The sequence below is a fragment of the Capra hircus genome, chromosome 10, assembly GCF_001704415.2.
Source record: "Capra hircus breed San Clemente chromosome 10, ASM170441v1, whole genome shotgun sequence".
NCBI lineage: Eukaryota > Metazoa > Chordata > Mammalia > Artiodactyla > Bovidae > Capra > Capra hircus.
The window spans coordinates 77,196,124-77,220,211 of NC_030817.1; the positions used below are offsets into that span (position 1 = coordinate 77,196,124).

Sequence of the window (24,088 nt, forward strand, 5' to 3'; positions counted from 1 at the left end):
TATTCTAGGTTCTAAATTAAGGAATATATAACTGGATCAATATATCACCTTGAATGACACCACTTTTGGACATCCAGCTTAAGCAATAATATATGCAATTTCTTTTTACTGAGGCAATACCAATTTATAACATTTATAAGTTTTAGGCGTACAGTTTTTTTCCTACCTCTGTATAAACCACAGCATGTTCACCACCAAAAAGTTACTTTGCATTTATTATCATATAGTTGATCCCCTTTGCTCACTTCACCTTCTCCCCCATAGTATATATAATTTAGGTAACAGAGTCATGGTCCTCTTTATGCCCTCCCACACCACCCCTGCATGCCCTACTTTAACTGGCCCAGGTATATATATATTGTTTCAGCCTAACAGAGAAATATAAACATTTACTTAATTTATTTATTTATCTTTTGGCTGTACTGCACAGCTTGTGTGATGTTCCCCAACCAGGGACTGAACCCAGGCTGTGGCAGTGAAAGCCAGGAATCCTAACCAGTAGGCCAACAGGGAACTCCTACTCAATTATTTATGAGGGACTGTTTTCATTGCAACATTTATGCTAAAAAAGTATGTGTGGCAGGGGAGGAGAAACACTGCTATTACCTCACTTATGCCTCTAGGCACAAAAAATGATCCAGTGACATGGGATGATGAAGTCAGTGAGTTAGTTTCACTTGCACTGGCTAAAAAATGAAGTTGTCTGTGACTGACCAAGTGATTTTCCTCCGTAGAGCTTAAAGTATTTCACATAATCTTATCTTCAAAATAACTAACTCAAATAAAAGAAACTATTATTCTTTTTTTTTCCTTTTGACAAAAATACAAAAAGAAATTTTACATTCTCAAGGCCCTACAACTGCTAAAGGTATAGCTTTAATAAGCTATGGAATGCCTACTTGTCTAATACTGTGGTCAAACACAGTTGTCCAGAAGCCTACAATGAATTTCTAACTGGGGGGAGATGATAACGAATGAGGCTTTGAAGTCCTATAGACCAGAGTCCTATTCCTGGTTAAGCTATCAAACCTCACTAAGTCTTATTTTTTTCTCTTCTGTAAAATGAAAGTAACATCACACACATTTTCAGGGTTATTCTGAAGATTAAAAGATTATGTACAATGTTTGGCACACAGTAGGCAAATTAAAAGGAGTTTATTATACCCTGTCTAATAATTTAAAAGACTACCACTAAAGGTTTCTCTCAAAGCAAAATTACTCCTTAGAGACTTGGCTGAGCTGATCTGCTAAGCAGAATGGTGGGATACTCAAGTAGATGCAAAAGTTTCGTAATCAGAATAGCCGGACTGCTGGGCAGGATAAAAAGACCCGCACTACTGTGCTGAGAAAGCAGGATAACACTTTAACCTCAAAACCTCGGAACAGACTTCAACCAGCATGGGTGGCTAGGGCAACATGCAGGTAATTCAGTTAATCATTTTGTGTGTTTATAGAAATGATGCTGGTATCTGAGTACCTTGCTTACTTCACAATGCTGCCTGTGGGAACTTATCAGTTCTGCAACTGACTAGGCTGTTCCTCAGGAGCTCACACGCCCCTAGTCCCAGGTGCCTCAAATTTTAACTCCCATGACTTTCAGCAGAGCAGAGAGGGAAGTGACCATTACCCACATACATACTTAAGACCTCATGGAAAAGGTGCCCCCACCAAGAGGTACACCCGAAAAACAGGCAAAAGCACTACATGTTTAGGAGATTTAATGTGTAAATAAACAAAGAATGACCTGGGGCTGAACGGAAGCAATAAAGAATAAAACACCGAAAGTTCAGTGTTTATGCAACTTGGCAGCCCCTATTCAAAAATTCTGAAAAATCATGCCTGTCATTAAGTTTACTTGAATGGATGAGTATCTGATACACATCTGATATCTGTAATAGGACATGAAAAATCACAGAATAAGTGAAATATGATTTCATGTTCCATTACAAAACACTATTATGACTTGGTTCTAAGTCGGCTGCCAAATTACTGAAATCACTGTTTTTTTCCCTAGAACCAATCAAAAATAAATTCCTGTATCACTAATGGGACCATGTACCTCTGAATATCCATGTGACTTAAGAATAATTCCCAAAGATATGTTGTATCCCCAAATTATGTAGTGGAAGAGAAAATGGAGGTGGGATATTCCGAAGGTTTTTATAAAGACCATGAGAGACAATTTGAGAAATCTGAAAGACTTTACAGCTCTTGAATATACTTCCTCTCGGATGAAGTTAAGAATTCAACTAATATATATTCTTCTAAGGAAAGTTACTGACAAAATTTAAGGAGAATTACAAAACAAAACAAAAAGGTGTTAGTACTGGAATATTGGGATATTTATTACCAAACAAATCAGAACTATCAGATTTAGGGTGCTGACATACATACGGAGAAAAAAGCACAGTTCTATTACTATCTAGTAATTTGGTTATTATCTAGTAATTTTAAAAGTCTGTCATTTAATTACCTTTTTAACATTTAAAAAACAAAAAAGCCCAGAAATACCAAATAAAAATAAGCCATACACAATAACTTTCTCTGGAAATGTACTGAGGGAATAAAATCAGGAATGCTTCACTCTTTCAATGACAAAGCCAATCTTTTAAAAATTACGCATAAAGGTGGTCTTCCCTAGTGGCTCAGACAATAAAGAATCTGCCTGCAATGCAGGAGACCCGGGTTCAATCCCTGGGTTGGGAAGATTCCACTAGAGACAGAAATGGCAACCCAATCCAGTACTCTTGCCTGGAAAATCCCATGGGCAGAAGAGCCTGGCAGGCTACAGTCTACAGGATTGCAGTCAGACAGGACTGAAGCAACTTAGCACATGCACGCGTGCACACACACACACAGACATGTAATATTTAAAATCTTTGGTTTGGTTTTGCAACTTTTTGTACTTTTACTTGACTATGTTCTGAAAACTCTTTTCAAACAAACTAGTAAGACTATGGCACCCCACTCCAGTACTGTTGCCTGGAAAATCCCATGGACGGAGGAGCCTGGTGGGCTGCAGTCCATGGGGTCGCTAAGAGTCTGACACGACTTCCTTTCACTTTTCACTTTCATGTATTGGAGAAGGAAATGGCAACCCACTCATGTTCTTGCCTGGAGAATCCTAGGGATGGGGGAGCCTGGTGGGCTGCCGTCTATGGGGTCGCACAGAGTCGGACATGACTGAAGCGACTTAGCAGCAGCAGCAGCAGCAAGACTATACTTGAAAAGTCTGAATAGGAAGGGGCTCGAATGTCATCTAGGCTCCGGAGCCTACACTGTCCCATTGCTTGGAATACATTCCTGAATTCATCCCTGCTAAAGGTGCATGAAAAGTAACTATCTATGCCAGTCTTTCTGCTAGATTTTTCATTATCATGTAACATATAGAAGAATAAATAATATGTTACATTATCATGTAACATATACAGAAATTAAGTGCTTTTTTTTTAAAAAAAACTTCTGCAGGATCTGATCTCCTGCAACAATTAGATACTTTAAAGTTAACCTACAGGACTTCCCAGGCGGTGCAGTGGTAACGAATCCATCTGCAACGCAGGAGATGTGGGTTGGATCCCTGGGTTGGGAAGATCCCCTAGAGGAGGAAATGGCAACCTACTCCAGTAACCTTGCCTGGAGAATACCATGGACAGAGGAGCCTGGCGGGGGACAGTCCACGGCGTCGCAAAGAGTTGGACACGACTGAGCACACATGCAAAGTACAGCAGAGCGGACTATTTTGCTTCATGAGAGATTCAATAACCAAGAGTTTAGTGAAGGATAGAAAGTGATGGGTAATAAAACGGCAAAAGAAATTGTTACCGCCTGAACAGCTTAATGAGAAATCTCAGACAGTAACATACTCTGTAGTTTAAATTTAAAATATCCAATAACTACAAAGAGATGGACTTATTTTGCAATATAGAGAAACAATGAAAAATTTAAAGGCAATATGAATTAGTCAGAAAAAGCAAAACAAAGAAAAAAAGCTAAACTACAACTTCATATAGGAACCAACACAAAACAAAACAGAGGTTAAGGTTGGGAGAAGGGGATCCAGGATAATTCAAAATTTAATAAATGGTTAAACAAAGCTTTAGGCAATAGTAAACAGTTCACACACCAGCGATGCTACATAGCAATACAACTGTTACTTGGGTGCCATGCTGTGCTTAGTTGCTCAGTCCTATCCAGCTCTTTGTGACCTTATGAACTATAGCCCACCATGCTCCTCTGTCTAGGGGTTTTCTCCAGGCAAGAATACTGGAGTGGGTTGCCATGCCCTCCTCCAGGGGATCTTCCCAACCCAGGGACTGAACCCAGGTCTCCCGCAGGTGGATTATTTACCGTCTGAGCCAGGGAAGCCCATGAATACTGGAGTGGGTAGTCTATCCCTTCCCCAGGGGATCTTCCCGACCCAGGGATCGAACCAGTGTCTTCTGTATTGCAGGGGGATTCTTTACCAGCTGAGCTACCAGGGAAGCCAAGTTATTTGGGTACCAGGCACCAAAGGAACCCCTCTTGAAAATTAGGGTCTCTTTGCATTCTTAAATGGTCTCAAGACAGGTGGGAAAAGGGACAATGTCAGTGAGTCAAAATAAAAGGCAAAGTGGACAAAATTATAATGGAAGGATAAAAGGAAGACCACCTGCTCTGTGAGAAAAAGAACAATTAATTAAAAAGGAGATGAGTAGGTTCTGAAATGATAGTTTACCAATGAATCGAATTCCAAAAGTAAAATAGTAAATACTAAGTTGGTTATAGTAGGTGCAAGGGTAGGTCAAGCAAAGACCTGCGATCAGGGACTGGTTCAACTACAACTCCAGAAGTGGAGTCACTTCTGAGGCTGAGGGTGGAGGGTCCAGAACAATATTGTCTTGTTTATCCTTCAGTTATTAGGCTAAACGTAAGCTCAAACATAGCTTAACCCTTGCAGGACTGTAGACAAACAGTATCTTCAAAGCATTTAGCATTCATCTGAATGAGTATTAAATCTCATTCTTTCAGAAAGCAAGTACAGAGCTTGAAACCCACAAATTAATAAAGTGTTAGTTTTGCCCATAAACACCTCACTCTTTTCAAAGGAGACATGTACAAGGGTTTCTTTTAAAGATCAATTCCCTTTACCATCCTACCTTACCTACCAGAAACTTGACCCTTCTAATAATAAGTGGCAAATATTTCCTGTTACAACTAAAACTCTGCAGCGGTGGTTCCCACAATGCCAAGATTCTTTCACCCCATCACCCAGCAGGTGCTGTAGAGAAGACTGTCCCGGGAAATACAAGATCTGTGTTTCCTGGTGATTCACAACCAGCTCAGCAGCTTTCTATTTCTATCATTTCTATCCATGTCTAAATGGATTTTGTCATTTTGGGAACTGACATACTCAAAAGGCCAGAGGCACAGGATAGATCAAACATGAAGAACTGTGTCACTAACGATGCACTGTGTCATCAAACCTCTTATCCTAATCCATAACTCCTTTACTACTGCAGTTTTAAACCTTCCCCGAAGCCTGTCTTTACACACACGTACCTTCTCTTTGGCCAACGTCCTTCATTTTGCCTTGCAGACCCACTGGCATACTACTCTTATTACCTGTCTCTTTAAATGAAAAAAGTTGTTTTCCTTATCATAACTCTTCTTTTCCTTTAAGGGGTGGGATAATCCAAAAAATTTGGAATGAGAAACTTCCCATGTTCTTGCCCTAAGAGGTGGACCACAGTTTGTTCTGAAACCTATTTGTTGATCAATACAAAAGAAATTCCTAAGCAGAAAACAGAGCTAATGGACTACCAAGAGAATATTATTCAAATCACAAACTCACCTTCTAGTACCTAACGTGCCCCACAGTGGATAGGACCTCACCTGATGCTAAGGATAACAGGCAGAGAATCTCCGGCTGAACTAATAGGTTCAGAACAACATGAAGAGTAAACAAGCTGTGGATGTTAGGGCGATGGTAGGGTGCAGCAGACAGAAAACGCAGCTCCTCCGGTGTTTGGGGCATTCCACTATGTCTATTCTTTAAAAGAAAAAGACATCAAGTTCTAAGTCTTCCACTTCTGGCTCACGGTTCTCAGTCACTGAAAAGAGATTGGTCCACCAAACATCTATATACCACAATTCACCTCTTCCTTGAAGACCTTAATCATTTAGGACTGCCCCTTAAAAGGTAGGAGCTGCTGCATTTGCACAGCTGCCGCAAAGGCAGGGAAATTTCCTGCGACACTGGAGACAGGTAAATAAAGAAACTGCTTTCGCTCCGAGGAAGGGGGAGGGGTCTTCTGCCACTGAAGAGTTTACATAATGCAACAGAAAACCAGCGAGCTCTGCGGACCTGTCAATGGAGATGCAAAGCTAGACCTCCTATCTTCCAACCACCTCTAAACACTGTCCAAAAGCCTGCTCTGCTCTCCCAAAGATCCACAGAAATTACACCTAATAATGTGAAACAATCGCACATGCTCACCTCATGCTCTCCTAACCACCTTTACTGCTAAAATACACACATACAAAAAAAACCCCAAATCCCAAACTCCCACTTGAGCCCAAAGTATGGAGTAACCAAACGGAGCCGCGGAGTTTTCCCTCTGAAGGGGCAAAGAGAAAACGGATCTGCCTCAAATCTACACGATGCCCAGTAATTCAATGACAAGGCCTAAAAACTTCACAGGGGCCGGGGCAGCCGCGTTCGCAGCTCAGCCCGGCTCGGGCCCCGCGGGCCGGCAGCCGCCCTCACCCCCGGCCTCTCACAAAGGAGAATGGTTCAGTCCGGAGCATCACCCAGCACCTGATCCCGCACAACTGGGGGAAGGACAGAGGGCGGGGGAGCGAGGAGGAGGATGAGTTAAGAAAACCAATCTAAGAGCCGCAGCTTTTGCAAAGACCCTCGGACCAGCACTGAGCGGCGGGCGTGTGCTGAAAGCCTACCTGAACAAGTCCCGGCGCTTCCTTTCCAGCCAGCGTTTCAACTCACCCTTTCGGAGAACAAGGCGCCTTCCGGCGGAGCATGGCCAGCCCTCGCCTCAATCTAGCTTGCTAGTAGTCCATGCTCCCTTGCTCCGCCCACCTACGCTCCCACCCGCCAATGGCAGGGCCGACGCCCCGCCTCTTCCAGCAGGGTAATGTGAGCTCCATCCAGGAAGTCTCTTGAGGATGGGAGGTCCTAAAAGGCTGAGGCAACCCACACATATGCCTGATTGAAAATAAAATCTGGCGGTACCTTGTGTCTGACCGCTTTCCGTTCACGAGCTTTAGGATCTCTCCGCATCTTTCTTTTCTTGACCCCCGCCGTTGGGGGCGCTCTAAACTAAAACATTTAGTTACCTGTTTCTGGGAAGCCATCTTGGATCGGGCTGGTGCTTTTCGGGCCGGGAGGAGGAAGGAGTGCTTAAGGAATCTAGAGCCCTTTTTGGCGTCCTGTCCGATTGCTTAGGTACAGCCCCAACGTACCCTCCTTTACGTAATCAGAGTACCCCTCAGTCACGATGGGGAGTAAACCTGGAATAATGCTGAGTGTGCCTGGAGGCAACCCCCACCCTCTCTCATACAAGTGAAGCGATCTTAACCAAATCAAAGAAACAAAAATTAATTCTTGAAGTGAGTGGATTTTCTGAGTTCCTGGGATAATCCTTTAGAGATTTCTCAATCTTCAGGATATCAGCATAACATCAGCATAGGTTATGCATCTATTCTAGATGCTTCTAATTCTTATGTTTCGCTCACAAGTTTTCCAGTGTTCTGACTTTGACAGTACAGATTACTACTAGTAAGTTGGAAATGAACAAAATTCAGGAAAGAATTTCAACTTAAAAAAAAAAAAAAGGCCTCAATTCATCTATAGACCCAAACTACTTGTGAATATGGATAGAGCAAACGATGTAAGTCTTAGAGGTGAAATTATATGCAAGGAGGGCATTACGAGACTGCCTTAGAAACACTGGTTGCAGAGTAATTTCCTAATGATAGAGTTTAAATTGTTATGGAAATAATTTTACAGTAGGCGAAATCCTCTTGACCTCAATGAGAAAGATTTACCCATGTTTTCTAGTTTAACTCTACTGCTATTAAAATTTGCTACAGGAAGTTTTTAATTTTTTGGAAATCCTGAGTGAAGGGTATGTTTCCCTATCATTAAAGGAATTTCTTAAGAAGTAACATTTGCATGGTCACACATAGTAGGAGCTCAGAGACCTTAAGGAGTCACGTGAGTCAACATTTTATCACAGAAGACTTGGCCAAGTACATTTCTCTGTATATTGAACAAAATCTGTTGGCTGAATTCTTCCTTGGCTACCACTGTTATATCAAATTTGATGTTAGTATTAGGGCTTACCAGAACAATGTGTCGGAGAAGGCGATAGCACCCCACTCCAGTACTCTTGCCTGGAAAATCCCATGGACGGAGCAGCCTAGTAGGCTGACAGGACTGAGCGACTTCACTTTCACTTTTCACTTTCATGCATTGGAGAAGGAAATGGCAACCCACTCCAGGGGCTGAGTTCCTGGGATAATCCTTTAGAGATTTCTCAATCTTCAGGATATCAGCATAACATCAGCATAGGTTATGCATCTATTCTAGATGCTTCTAATTCTTATGTTTCGCTCACAAGTTTTCCAGTGTTCTGACTTTGACAGTACAGATTACTGCTAGTAAGTTGGAAATGAACAAAATTCAGGAAAGAATTTCAACTTAAAAAAAAAAGTGTTCTTCCATGGCAAGAACACTGGAGTGGGTTGCCATTTCCTTCTCCAATGCAGGAAACTGAAAAGTGAAAGTGAAGTCACTCAGTCGTGCCCGACTCTTAGCGACCCCATGGACTGCAGCCCATCAGGCTCCTCTGTCCATGGGATTTTCCAGGCAAGAGTACTGGAGTGGGGTGCCATTGCCTTCTCTGCTGCCATATGCAATGACCTATAAATGATTTCCAACTGTCCTGGGCTTCAAAAATCAACCAACTCTCATAAACAGTATTCTTCACATGGGGGTGGGAGATGCATTTTCTGTAACTCCTCATGACCATTTCATTCAGAACATCAGCAGTAATCAACAAAGGTCATGAATTTGCCCAGATACTTCCATTTCTTATGCTTAAAACTGATGAAATACCTGAGTATAGAAGGTTATGAGTGGTTTTTGGATAATATGGGATTATCAGTTCAAGAGATACCCCATTTGAGTTGTTTACCATGTTAAAAAAAAAATACACTCCAAAAGCAACAGCTCTAGACAGAATGCTATGTCTGATCAATGTTCTGATTCATCCTGATCACTAAAGGTTTCTTTGACTGATAGAGGAAAACTCCTGTACAGAAACCATAAAGTTTTATTTACTTATAATTCTGTCTCTGGTGTGAGCGGACTAGCCAAATTCAACAGCCTTAATCCTTTTCGGAATGAGGTAGGAGTTTTCAAAAACAAAACCAAACCAAACCTTAATCAAAGCAGTACTCCATATGCCTTCCAACTTCCTGTGATACAGTGTAAACTAATACTACTGCTACTGGGGGCAGAATCCAGTATAAAATGAATGTATCTCAAGAAGGCGTCTTCCAATACCTTTGATACAATTCCCTAGAAGAAGAGTATCTACTTATGTTTGAGATACAATCAGAAATGACACATGAAATGTGAGCAGCTTGGATACATGCATATATTTAATAATGAAACAATTTATCGACAACCAAAAAAAAAAAGAGAGAAAAAAATTCACAAGACCGCAGTGCTGTGGAAGAAAATGAGACATCAGTATAGCAACTGACCCAGAAGGCTGCATGATAAGTACAGCAAAGACAGACTTGACTAGGATAGTATTGTATGCTCTTCAAATGGAGAAGTATCCACTTATTTGACTGCTTGGAAGCAGGCAGCTTTATTGTATGCTGAATGGAATGGAGGCAAAGAGCCAGGGAAAGGACAGAGAGGAGAAGGAGAGGAGCAATAAAGAATTCAGGGTAAGCAGATGGAAGGGACTGAGATAGAATTACAAAGAGATGACTGTAAGGCTTTTGTTTCTTCTGCAGCCTAAAATAAACCTGTTCCAAGTCTTTGTCAGTCAAATTCAGTGATCACACAAGTAGCACTAGGCACTGTGAAGGAATGGTGAAGGAACTGGTTTACAAAAGTCAAAGGATACCAGGGGTTCCTGCTCTCAAAGAGCTTACAACCTATATGAGGAGACAGGTTCCACACACAAAGCTACTATAAAACATATTTACAAAGTAACATAAATACAAATAAATATACATATGAATAAACAATATATGAAAGCTAAAAGGTACTGTGTCAATAATTGTTCAGAAGACCCTAGGTCAAAGGCTTTCCGAAGGAAAAAAAAGTGGACTTTGAGGATAACAGTAGTGTATAGTGGGGCATGTGCGAAGGCATAGAGTGGAAGCAAATATGTCGTGTACAGTAGGCAGATTAGCTTGACAGAAAGTCTAAACAGGTCTCCTTAAGAAGTGAGTGGGATAAAACAGTAAGAGTCTATTTGGTGAAAGATACTGACTTACCAATGTTAGGTCTGGTCCCTAAAACAAAACAAACAGGGAAAGATGTTTTCTTTAGGTAATGATAGGAAGTGGCTACAAGGCCAGGACCAACTCTACTACTCTCAAAAGTTTTGTAGTTACTCTCAAACAGAGAAACTAGAAATGGGATGGTGGAGAAGTATTCATCATCCTTGAGCAGTTCAACTAGAAGGAATTGCCTTCTGCAACAATTCTTATGTAGTGGCAAGTGAAAAACCTCAATGAAATCCCTAAACTGAGGACCTAAAACCCAAAGGGCAGCCAGATCCCAGTCACCTCAAGGGCTCAAGCAGAATGTCCTAGACCTTGTAACTAATTCTTGGTGGGGAGTAGATTGTGTCTGCTTATAAAAGAATTTATTTTTGAACTACCATGACAATCAGCTTTGATCCTAACATTTTACAAATTAAAACAGGAGGATGAGAAGAGCCCTAATCTATAGGGAATGCTCACGTCCCTGAAGAAGGACAGGTCAATAAGGGCCCAAATTCTCCCCTGGTCTTTAAGTGGAGAGGCAAAACATCACACCTTGAAAAGAGGCTTTTCCCAGCCAAAGACCTCTTTCTTTAAGCCTACTGATCTGAAGCTGTTCCAGGAAGGAAAAAAAAAGAGTCCAGGCCAGTTGTTCAGCAGCAGCCAGAGTCAGCCCCCATGTCATGAGAGCCCCGCTGGGAGGCACTGGGTCCCACTGGGGTTGAAATACACTGCTGGGGTCCAATCTTGATGCCATTTGCCTGTAAAAGAAAAGAGGCAATAGTTCCCACCTCAGTGTGAAAGTAAGTGGGAGAAAGGAGAGGGATAAAAGGAGAAATCATTAATTACAATTTCTAGAAGCAGGTATGGCCTTGGCAGGTAACCATGCACCTTAGCCAGACTGCTGTGGAACAATAATCTGTGATGGTGAAGATAAAGTCACCAGCTGTGGTATTATAGATCACTGGAAGTGGCTTCTGTGCCCATTTTTAAAGTGACTGTTAAGTTACTTAAGTTTTATAGCTATGTGCAGAATCAGGATGTGATTGGTAAGAGTAGGTAAAACAGAAGTGGCAGCATATTAGCATATAATTCATCCCCCCCCCGCCCCCCAAATGTGCTTTATAGAAATGACAAGCTAAGCAATTAAGAATCACACCTCCCCCATGCTTTGGAATAGTAAAAACCTGAGGTTGAGAGAAAAACCTCCCATAATGTATAAACCTTTTAGATCAGTAATTAATAATCTCTTTAAATAGTCTTGGAGAAGGAAATGGCAACCCACTCCAGTACTCTTGCCTGGAAAATCCTATGGACAGAGGAGCCCGGTAGGCTACAGTCCATGAGGTCACAAAGAGTCGGACATGATTGAGTCACTTACTTCACTTCACTTCACTTCACTTTAAGCAGTCTGGGTCTCAGACTTGAGGAAAAAACAGACAAGCTATACCAGTTCATATAGCTTCATATAGTATCATGTTAGACAGGAAGTGCTTATATTCTAGGAAGCATCCTGTCCTGTTTAAAACAAAGCAAATTTAACTGTCAGCCCCTTACCCTATCTTACCTCATTGTGGACATCAAATAAACCCTGCTGGATCTTCCTATATATTTCTTTGGCTGTGTTAATGAAGGCCTGAAGGAGACATAAATCATAGTATTAGGCTCAAGTTTAGGTAGAGAAATTAGGAAAAGACAATACAAATATTATGCCGATTTGGATTTCAAAAGTGAATTGGGAACCACTAGGAGAACTGAGTAAAAATATACAAGGTCCTCCAAAGGCCCTGTAAAAGCCATTCCAAACAATTTCAAATAGAAAAAAGAGATTCTATGGTATTTTGGTATTGACACAAGATGTACCCAGGGTTCCCAGATTGGCACACTCTGCAAATAAAGCAAACATGCTCTCTTCTGAGTCAGTTACTTAAGAGATTCAACACCAGACTTAGGAATGACTAAGATGGAATTCATTAGTTCCTCCAACTAAGATGATTTACAAATAACAGTAGTGTCAATTCACACTACCAATTAATGTTACTTAATATAAAAGTAAAGCCTTAGGAATCAAGGAAAAACAAATGGAACAATTCCCTTAAAGGGAGAGACATGGTCACTATGACCCCTGTTACCCATGTTTTAACAGGGGAGGAGAATTCTGAAGGGAAAAAAAAGGCAGGGACAAAGATACGGTGTAATCTCTGAAAAGCTTTCCCTACTTTTTCCCAAATAGTACCTCCTCAACATTGCAGGCTGTTTTGGCTGAAGTCTCCATGAATATAAGTCCATGTTCCCGAGCAAAGGCTTCTCCTTCTTCTCTCTTCACATCCCTACGAGACTCTAAGTCACTGCAAGAGATTAATCATTAATTGGGGAGAAAACTAAAAAAAGATCCAAGTGAAAGAAGAAATTTATTCTAAAAGAATCCCACAGCTGTTTCAACTGCCAGTTAATCCATAAAGAATGCAGATCCTGAATGGTGTCCTTTTGTACAGGGTCGCTGATTTCTGTAGCCTCTGGGAAAATATTCTTCAGATCAGATTCTTGACAGCTGCTACACAGTTGAGGATAATGCCTTATCTCTTATTACAGAGAAAAGGGTTTATAAAAGGTTAGGCAAGCCCCATAGTTTCTCAAGGTCTATGCTGTAGTCTTCTGTTTTGAAGGAGATCCAGTTAAACCAAAGGAAAGAAGAGGAAAGGGAAATTCCAGTTACTGGGAAGTAGAAAAGTCATGGATGTCACATCGCATAGTGATAAGTGTCTTCCTCATTACTGGAATCAAGCCACAAGAGGAGACAGCAAGGAATAAGGAAAACCCAGTTGCCTTAACTCACTAGTATCATTATTAACATGTATAATGAACAGCAGCTTGCCACCAGGGAAATGAAGGATTCAGAGAAAATGATATGGGTAAAATTAGGTGATACTAAGAACAGAGCCGAGGATTGAGGAAGAATAAAGTGGCATGGAAAAGACTTTATGAAACACAGGATTAAAGAATGCAGAATAAGATTATGGTGAGCTGTCCAATTTTCATTTTTCAAACTGGAAATTTTCATTTGGGAGGATTCCAGTTTTCCACCATGAAAAGAAAAAATCCAGGAGTAAGTCCACTAGAGAAAAAAAATCTGCAAAACGTATACTTATTTTTCATGAGCTGTGTGAAGACCAAGGAAGAACTAACCCGAAATGGCAACAGTGCTAAATCTGAACATCTAGCCCAGACATACCTCTGAGTTCCAGATCTGTTTGTCCATTTGCCTGTTCATTTCTACTCATGTGTAAAAGGCATCTCAGATGTACATCAAAATGAAACATCATCTTTTCCCCCCAACCCAACTCTGTCCCACACTTCCACATGGCACAAGCCAAAAACCAAGGCTATTATTAACATTTTTTCTTTCTTCACACCAAATACCCAATTCACCCCAAAGCGAAGTATTTCCAAAATGTACCTTACAATCATCCTTTCTCTCTCTCTCCAGTGTCACTGACCTAGTCCAATCCACCACTTTCTCACTTGGACTGCTGCAGCTGAGAACCACATCAACCCTTGTTCCCCTCCAGATATTTTAAAATCTGATCAAGCTACTTCTCTGCTTAAAACTCTTAAATGCTTCCTACTGTGTTTAGAATAAAATCCAGACTCCTCACTCAGGTCTGTAAGTGCCACAAGATCTGGCTCCTGCCTTCTTTTCCAACCTCGTCTTGTAGCATTCCCCTCTGATTTAGTCTAACCACACCAGGTTTCTTTCAACATTATAAACTTATCATCAAGCTTCTTCCCAGTTTAAAGCTTTCACAGAGTTTCTTACCCCTATCTGACGCCTTTTCAAAAACTCTTTGCCCAGTGAACTCTTGCCCATCCTTCAGATTTCAGTTTAAATGACAACTCTAAATCAAAAGTAAGTACCCTGGGGCTTCCCTGGTGGTCCAGTGGTCCAACACAGGGGACACTGGTTTGATCCTTGGTCTGGGAAGATCACACATGCCTCAGAGCAGAGCAGCTAAGCCAGTGTGCCACCTGAGTTCATTTGCCACAACTACTGAAGCCTGCATGCCTTAGAGCCTGTGCTCCACAAGAGAAGCCACAAAATCAAGAAGCCTGCACACTGCAACTAGTGAGGAGCTCCCGCTCTCCAAAATTAGAGAAAGCCCACAAGCAGCAACTAAGACCCCAGACTTCTTTGTTCATGGGATTCTCTAAGCAAGAACACTGGAGTGGGTAGCCATTCCCTTCAGGGGATCTTCCTAACCCCGGGATCAAACCCTGGCCTTCTGCATCCCAGGCGGATTCTTTACCATCTGAGTCACCAGGGAAACCCAAATAAAATTATAAAAAATAAATAAGTATCCTGGTACTCTTTTTTATAGTGCCCTTTTTTTCCCCTTCACTGCATTTATCATAATTTGTAAACAGATACAAATCATTTTATGCTTAATATCTATGTCTCCACTAGTCTGTGAGCTCCGTGGGAATGAGGGCAGGATTTTGTTTTCACCTTGCCCACTCAGGGTCTACCACAGTATCTAGGATGTAGTTAAGGTTTTTCACAAATTGGCTGAACCAATGAGTATAATCAGTCTGTGGTGGCTGAACCAATGAGTATAATCAGTCTGTGGCTACAGTTCTAGGTGCCACAGATTATTTGAAATACTCAAGGGAAACATAGCAACACTCAACATCAGAACACCACATAAATTGCTGTTGTTCAGTCGCTAAGTCATATTTGACCCTTTTGTGACCCCATGGACTGTAGCCTGCCAGGCTCCTCTGTTCATGGGATTCCCCAGGCAAGAACAATGGAGGGGGTTGCCATTTCCTTCTCCGGGGGATTTTCCCAACCCAGGGATAGAACCCGTGTCTCCTGCACTGAAGGCGGATTCTTTACCATTGAGCCATCAGAGAAGCCCCCACATAAATACAAGCTTAATATAATCGGCAGTGTCAAAATCCGATCATGATAGATTCAGCATCTGCACTTCTTTTTAAGGCTGCATTCTTGGCAGCTGCTGTGACAAAAAAGCAAACACTGCACAAAAATCAATTTGCAACAGAAAAAAAGAGTGGTAGTGTCCAGTGTTAACTCCAAGGTTCGACAAGCCGTGCTATGCCTGATAGGCATACACAGGTCATTAGCAAGTAATTAGTGACTTAAGAATGAAATAAGAAATTCTTTTCCTTTTAATTCACGTTTTTTGTTTTTCAAACAGTTACTCAGTTGCTATGACAAAAATACCTGCTATTTTGTTTAGACCTAACTATTTAATAACAAAACTATCAAGTATGTCTTGTGGCCTATGGGTGCCTTAGAAAATTCATTGAGAATAACAGATGTTACTAAGGATGGGGAGAACCTGGAATGCTTGTGCACTGAGAGCAGTAATGTTAAGTAGTGCAGCCACTATGGAAAACAGTATAGCAGTACCTCCAAAAATTAAACAGAATTTCCATAAGATCCAGCAGTTCCACTTCTGGGCATATATCCTAAAGAACTGAAAGCAGGGCCCCAAGCAGATCTCTGTACACCTATGCTGACCAGCAGTACTATTCACAACAGTCAAAAGTAAGAAGCAACCAAAGTGTACATCAATGGATAATAAAGAAAATGTGGTGAATACATCCAATGGATTACTATCTAACCTTAAAACAGAAGAAAATTCTGACACACGCTACAATATAGATAAACCTTGAGGATGTTATGCTAAACAAAACCAGGAACAAGAGGACAAATATTGTAAGTTTCCTAAAGTAGGCAGAAGAGACAGAAAGTAGAATGGTTACTGCTAGGGGCTAGTGGGATGGGATCTTCCCTGATGGCTCAGCGGTGAAGAATCCATCCGCAATGCAGGAGACGTGGTTTCAGTCCCTGGGTTGGGAAGATCCCCTGGAGAAGGGGACAGCAACCCACTCCGGTATTCTTGTCTGGGAAATCCTGCAGACAGAAGAGTCTGGTGGACCACAGTCCCCAGGGTCACAAAAGAGATACAACTTGGTGACTAAAGAGCAATAGCGGGATGGGGAAGGTGAAATTAGTGTTTATGGGAACAGAGTTTCAGTTGAGAAAGATAAAAAAGTTCCGGAGATAAATGGCGGTGATGGTTGTATAACAATGTGAATGTACTTAATGCCACAGAACTGTACACTTAAAAATGGTTAAAATGGTAAGTTTTATGTTATATATATTTTACTGCAATAAAAAAGCTTTTTTAAATTGAGATACTAACGAACCTAAACTAAAAAAGTTTAGGTCCCAAATAATTCAATATCCAAAGAGTACCTGGACGACGTCTAGTACTTGTTATTTATACAAATAAAAATTTACCTCTTATTCCCAATCAGCATGATAACCATGTTGGAACTAGAGTGCTGCCGGGCATCCTCTAACCATGAGGTCAGGTGGTTGAAGGTTTCACGCCTACAGCAGAAAAATTTCAAACGTGGGTCAGAGGCCCATTTCAAAATGTCAAAGCATTTCCAAATGCATAGGAAAAGGGGGAAACTTATATGTATAAAGAAAAATATAAAACAGGCAATTCCTCTTTAGCATTCTTACTAGATTCAATGGATTAAAAAGATTTTAAGAACAGAGGAAAGAGTCTCCCTCTCACTCAGCAGGTGTGACTCACCTTGTAATGTCATACACCAGCAGTGCGCCGGCTGCTCCCCTGTAGTAGGAACGGGTGATAGAACGGAAGGATTCTTGTCCAGCCTTTTCCATCAACATGGCAACAACAAAAAAATCCCAACAAAACCAGGTTATTTGCAGAGAAGTTACTTGATCAGATGCCACTCTAACACAAAGGAGTTAATTTTACAAAAGAACTTCTATTAAGAAAAGAGAATTGGCGAAAAGAAAACCTGAATGCCCAGGAAGAAGTCCAGGTGGGAAATCAGTATCTTTCAATGGGAGTACAGTTGGTATTTTGGGTGGGTCAATTCTTCCTGTGAGACTGTCCATTTAATTGCTGAATGTTTAGCATCCCTGGCTCCCTGTCACTGAATGTATTTACCCTATAATCAGTGTGACAAAGACATTTCCACACAATATCCCCTGGGAGAGAACTGGAAATACACGAGAAACTCAGAGTATTTTTCAGTCCCATATGATGTTGAACGTATCACCTTTGTTTTTTGTTTCTATTTTTGTTTCCACTCCTTTGTCTTAGAAAATTATCTTAGAATGCCAATGCTCTACATAATAGAAGTTTCATTTCAATGGATCAAAGTAGAAAATTAGATACAAAGCACTATACTAACTGACTTTTAGTGACTGATAAAGGCAGGACGGGGCTTCCCAGATGGTGCTAATGGTAAAGAACCCTTCTGCCACTGCAGGAGACTTAGAGACACGGGTTTGATCCCTGAATGGGAAGATCCCCTGGAGGAGGACATGGCAACCCACTCCAGTATTCTTGCCTGGAGAATCTGATGGACAGAGGAGCCTGGTGGGCTACAGTCCACAGGGTCACAAAGCGCTGGACACGACTGAAGTGACTTAGCATACACATACGCAAAGGCAGGACTACCAAGATGTCCCTTACTGGGATCCTGTCACAGCAAACAGGAATAATGACTAGGGAAAGCAGTCCAGGGCCCAGGACAGCGCTGTCCTAAAACAAATTCAAGTTTATTCTCTACTTGCATTTCCAATGGGGGCCAAGATATTAAGATTTATTTATAATTGAGCAATTTACTAATGCCCCATATACAGGATACTTTTGCTTTCTTGATGGAATAGGTTTTTGGGGAGGACAAGTTTCATCAAAGGAAGCAAAACCATCTAAATATGAATTCCCTGGGCATTGACTCTATTCTATCAGAAAAGTTTTCACATTCTTGAAATTACTTATCCTTCTGTCCCTACATAAAGGTTAGGATGGGAGACTTTAAGATTGTTCTTAAAGATAGGGAAACTAAGATCTGGACATGGGAAAATAAATAGCTTTTATACAATATACCAACAATAACATTCATGATACTAATAATTAACAAAAATGTGAAAAATTAGGCTCAAAGGTCAGTTCAGTAACTGGCCCAAAGTTAAAAATTCTATAAACACCAAATCCATAATTTAAATGTAGGAGCTTAGTATAATACTCCATAGCAAAAAAGTCTGTTTTCTTAAACATTATGTCACATAATCTAAAGCCAGGTTTAAGGTCAGAAGACTGTTCTAGTACACTAGTTCTAGGTTACATTTCCAACAGTACAAGAATCTCTTACTACAATAATCTTATTGCATACCTAATAGAACATTAAAATCCAAAAGTAATTCTAAAGAACTTTGTTGGTAATATTAACCACACTTTAAGATCTAAAACATATTTTTTCCCTCCAAGAGCTCACTTAAATTTTTTTTTTTTCCCCTAATAGCTTTATGTCTTAAAGCATTTGATTCCTGGTTGGCTTCTAACTTACACTTTTTCCTCCTCTGCTATGGTTGAAAGCCCTCTCCTTCCTCAAGTCCTTCCAAGAGCTAAAAGGGAAGTCTGAGGGAGGCCTGTGTGATGGTTGAATCAATAGAAGCATTTAACTTTTGCAAATGAAAACACTTTCAGTGTGCTATCACAAATGATTTTTGAAATCAAATCACTTTACTTCTTAATCTCAATCAATTTCCTGAACCAAAGTTTGCTAGGCAATAAGTTAGAAAGAGACTTCTCTGGTGGTCCAGTGGCTAAGACTCTGAGCTCCCAATGCAGGGGGCCAGAGTTTGATCCCTGGCCAGGGAACTAGATCCCACATACTGCAACTAAAGATCCTGCTGCTGTAACTAAGAGCCAGTGCAGTCAAATAAATGAATAAAAATAAATATTTTTTAAAAAAAGCTAGAAAGAGTGAGCCATTCAGTTTGAGATGATCTGCATCAGTCTGAGGTATCTTTGTCCATCTCCTGTTTAACAAAAAAAATCCGAAGCAGCAAAGAATTAAGATGGAGATAAAGAGAATTAAGTTTTCTCATTTCCCCCAAATGGAAGCATCACATTATATATAATTTCAAGATACACAAAGTATCCATTTCTACAAAATCAGACAGGCTTATTTCTTAAGAATCAAAATGAATTCCAAAGTAAGATGCAAATGAATCTGGGATTTTTTTTTTTTTGGCCATGCTGCATGACTTGTGGGATAGTAGTTCCTTGACCAGGGATCAAACCTTTATGCTGCCCTTGCAGTGAAAGCTCCAAGTCCTAACCACTGGACTGCTAGGAAATTCCTGAATTTGGGATTATTTAATCAATATATTTACCAAAGCAAACTCATATATACTTGGATTATTTGAAACAAAAAGACATGGTATTCAGAATTTGGAACTGTAACAGATGGAAGTGAAAGCTTTCCTGTCTCTTTGATTTCACTAGACCTCCTCTGACCTCTGCATGCAGGTCAAAAAGGAACAGTTAAAACCAGACATGGAACGACGGACTGGTTCCAGTATGGGCAAGAAGTATGTCAAGGCTGTATAGTCCCATTTTATTTAACTTATATGCAGAGTACATCATGCGAAATGCCAGGCTGGATGAAGCACAGCTAGAATCAAGATTGCCGGGAGAAATATCAATAACCTTAGATATGCAGACAACACCATTCTTATGGCAGAAGAGCGAAGAAGAACTAAAGAGTCACTTGATGAAAGTCAAAGAGGACAGTGAAAAAGCTGGCTTAAAACTCAACATTCAAAAACTAAGATCATGGCATCCAGTCCCATCATTTCATGACAAGTAGATGGGGATACAATGGAAACAGTGACAGACTTTATTTTCTTGGGCTTCAAAATCACTGCTTATGGTGACTGCAGCCATGAAATTAAAAGACGCTTGCTCCTTGCAAGAAAAGCTATGACCAACCTAGAAAGCATGTTAAAAAGCAGAGATATTACTTTGCCAATAAAAGTCCGTCTAGTCAGAGCTTTGGTTTTTCCAGTAGTCAAGTATGGATGTGAGAGTTGGACTATAAAGAAAGCTAAGTGCTGAAGAATTAATACTTTTGAACTGTGGTGTTGGAGAAGACTCTTGAGAGTCCCTTGGATTGCAAGGAGATCCAACCAGTCCATCCTAAAGGAAATCAGTCCTGAATATTCATTGCAAGGACTGATGCTGAAGCTGAAGCTCCAATACTTTTGTCACCTGATGCGAAGAACTAACTCACTGGAAAAGACCCTGATGCTGGGAAAGATGCAAGAGGAGAAGGGGATGACAGAGGATGAGATGGTTGGATGGCATCACTGACTCGATAGACATGAGTTTGAGCAGGTTCCAGTTATTGGTGATGGACAGGGAAGCCTGACATGCTGCAGTCCATGGCGTCGCAAAGAGTTGGACATGACTGAGTGACTGAACTGAACTGAACTCTGACCTCCATCCTTAGCTCCTCCATCATAGCCCTTTATCTCTGCATCAGCCTTTACTGTTATATTTGGGACTAAAGTATTTCTGTTTTCTCTTACCGTATCCCAGATTTGCAGTTTGATTTGTTTTCCATCAATGTTGACCATACGGGCCCCAAACTCCACACCTGTCAGTGAAAACCGAAAGAATGTGATTGTCACGAACAACCATGGTGAAAGGAGGTTCATGCTTGTCCTCACTGTGCTCAGGACTCATCCTCTGCACTTGGTGCCACTGAGCCCATTACAGTTCCCTATTTGCTCCAATTAATTTTGTGCTCCTTAAAGTTTTATCTTCTAGAATTAAAAACTGTGTTCCAGGTGACAACCACCTCAGGAATATAACTGAAAAGCATATATGGGGATAAAAACTAATTAAGAAATCAAATAGAAAAAGTGAATGAATTTTTAGAATTATTGTTTAATGCTTAAATTTGATTAAGAAATGGTTAATTTGTAACTAAAAAACTTCTAAATTTTTTGAAAATATTTCTTAATATTTTCCCAAAGTCACTCTCTAGTCCTCTATATGAAACAATAAATACTTGCTTTTTGCAATTCTAGATTTTTTTTTTAGAAAAGCACCTATCTAAGAATAGGTTCTCAAGAATGAAACATTTCAGATCTCCAATAATTCCAAGAGTTCATCAGAAAAACAGCATGCCTCACAGGGGTTTGGAAACAGATAGTCCGAATAAAGGTTTTAGTTTACCTGCATTCAACTTCTATCAAGGTAATGTCAGGTCAAAACTTAAAAATCGAAGATCACTTACATTAAAAATACTTGGTTGTAAGTCAAACAATTTGCCCTATTTTCTATCTTTACACAGTACTTTACTCCAGGAATTCTGATCTGCAGGTAAGAAACAGCACTAATCTAGCTTCTGCTATTCAGGGGCCCCAGGCACAATATATCCAGAATCTCTCTCAACTCTATAAAGTTTTACAGTCAATAAGCAGATTTAAAAAATAGTTTCTTACTACTCTAGACTGCATCATCAAGAATAATGATAGTTACTAAAAAAAAAAAAAAGTCACTAATTTTGTTTTCTTTCTGGACAAGAGGAATGGAGTTTCAATGGTGAAGAATTAAAAAATACAACTTCTGTCCCCTTTTATGCAACTTCCTCTAATTATGAAGAAATCTTCATATTTTGTGCACATTTTATAGCCAACTGCCTTGTTTATCCTGGTATAGAAGACTGAATTCAGAAAGAAACAGGGCATATGTTGGACTCTGGGAAAACTTGATCACTTCATTTTGCTACTTTGAAACCTGTCACTCGTTCCCATTACCTTTAGGTGTGTCAAAACTCATCTCTCCCCTTCCCCACCCCAGATGTTCTCTACTCTTACTTCTTGTCACTCTTTAAATTCCATGGTCAGGCCATATTAAATTACTTTCAGTTTTCCAGATTAGCCTGAACTTTGTTATTCCTGAGCCTTTGCACCTGTTTTTCCCTCTTGGCCTGATCACTTTTCTCTCACCTTCCACAACCCCTTCGCTTGGCTAGTTCCTTCTCATGCTTCCATTTTCAGCTTTTCCTGATAGATGTGGCAGCCTCTTATCCCCTTTTGCAATAGTAATTTATTTATTGGTATCTGCCCCCAGCCTCACCTCACCTCCTACACTGGAGCTTTCAATGTAGGCATGTTTGCCTTGTTAAGCACTGTATCACTTAGCACCTAGCACACTGTGGTTGTACACAATAGTCATTTACAAAAGTATTTTCCTGTTGATACTAACTCCTTTTCTAACCACTTTAGTTATTTGGCTCTGAATAAGTACTTTGGGATCAGTAGTAGCTTCAGATTTCCATAATGTGGGACTTGGAAGTGGCAATATAGTAAGAATGGGAGCTAGGGATTTTACTCTAAAACTGCACCTGCATGGCAAGAAGGCTAGTTTTATGTATATAATCTTTATTTGGGTTGGAGTTATGGAGATTATGGGGAATGGGTTGTTAAAACTCAGCAGGTCGTCCCATATCACAAATTTGTGGAAGATGTTCACATTTCCCACGCTTACCAGAGAGTTCTTGAAACTCATGTTTATCATATCTTTTCTTTAAAACAAAACTTACCAGTTTCATGTACCTTTTATTCTAGGTCTGGGATGGCTCTTCCATTTGCTTCCTCCTCTCCAACACACACAAAATCTATACTGTAGTGATTACTTTGAAAAAGTAATGAGATTCACACTACTTTACCGCAGAGTAAGGCGAGTTTTTGAATTAACAGTACGTTTTCGTAGGATTTTACATAAACATACAAATCACATTTGTTTAAAAAAAAAAATCCTAAGGCAACTAATCCATACCTCATGGTCATCTCTAAATCTAGTCACCTTTCAATTACCTACTCCCCATTACACTACTGCCCATTTCTCAGCATTTAGTCATTCTTCACTTAACATAACTTTGGACTAACCCCAAAATAGGAAGACTTAACTTTTCTACTTCGAACACTAAAGCTGCTAACTTTCTATTTTAGTCAGATTTCATAATCTATTCTACGAGAGGTATATGCGCTTACCTATTGTGAGGTCGTGGACAGGTTGGAATCGCTTGTCTGTAAACTGCAGGAGGAGACATGACTTCCCCACACCTGAAAGAAGACGCGTGCGTTAGGAGTTAGGCAGCGAGAACAGACCAGTGTCGGGGCGTCCAGGACTGGGGAAGGGGAGCCCCGAGCCCCGCCCCCGGCGGCCCGCCCCGCCCCCCGCTTCACTTAATCGCCCAGCCCACTAAATGAGCCCCGCCCCCAAGCCCCGACTTGGGTGTTTCGGATCCCCGCCCTAGCTTGAGGATTGTCGCCCGCGGGTTACCTGTGTCTCCGATGATGATGTACTTGAAGAGATAAGCATAAGTCATGGTCCCTTTTCCTCTGGATTCCGGGTCCGCCCGACTTCTACAGCCACTTACCTCCGGCCTCTCTAGCCGCTCAATCTATCGACCTCCGGCCCCTCTAGCCCAGTTAACGTCTCTATTGCTCTCCCTCGAAATCCCGTTTCGGTCGGAGCGACGGTAATACCCAGATACCACCTCCGGGGACGCCTCTAACACTCCTACATGCCATTATCCCACCAAGCTCCAGGAGGCGATAGCTAGCCTGTCAGTCCGCTCGGCCTTCCCGGGCCTGACTCGCAGCAGCCCCAAGGCGCTCCTTCCAATCAGCGGAGAGCGA

General features: G+C 40.9%; 2 protein-coding genes across 5 annotated transcripts in view; both read right to left on the bottom strand.

Moving 5' to 3' along the window:
- The window catches only part of CHD8 (chromodomain helicase DNA binding protein 8), a 56,905-nt gene extending 49,886 nt beyond the window's left edge, over positions 1-7,019 (bottom strand). For all 4 annotated transcript variants that reach the window (XM_005685367.3, XM_005685366.3, XM_013966922.2 and 1 more), the window contains exon 1: positions 6,937-7,019. The gene's annotated coding sequence lies outside the window, so the exon portion shown is untranslated. The remainder of the gene's footprint in view (positions 1-6,936) is intronic.
- On the bottom strand, positions 9,646-24,088 carry RAB2B (RAB2B, member RAS oncogene family). Its single transcript, XM_005685361.3, has 8 exons — positions 23,730-24,088; positions 23,438-23,509; positions 20,963-21,030; positions 17,142-17,224; positions 16,838-16,930; positions 12,746-12,857; positions 12,077-12,145; positions 9,646-11,270 (listed from the first exon to the last, which is right to left on the bottom strand). Exons 1-8 carry the CDS (start codon positions 23,773-23,775, stop codon positions 11,163-11,165), a joined length of 651 nt encoding a protein of 216 aa, XP_005685418.1. The 5' UTR covers positions 23,776-24,088; the 3' UTR covers positions 9,646-11,162.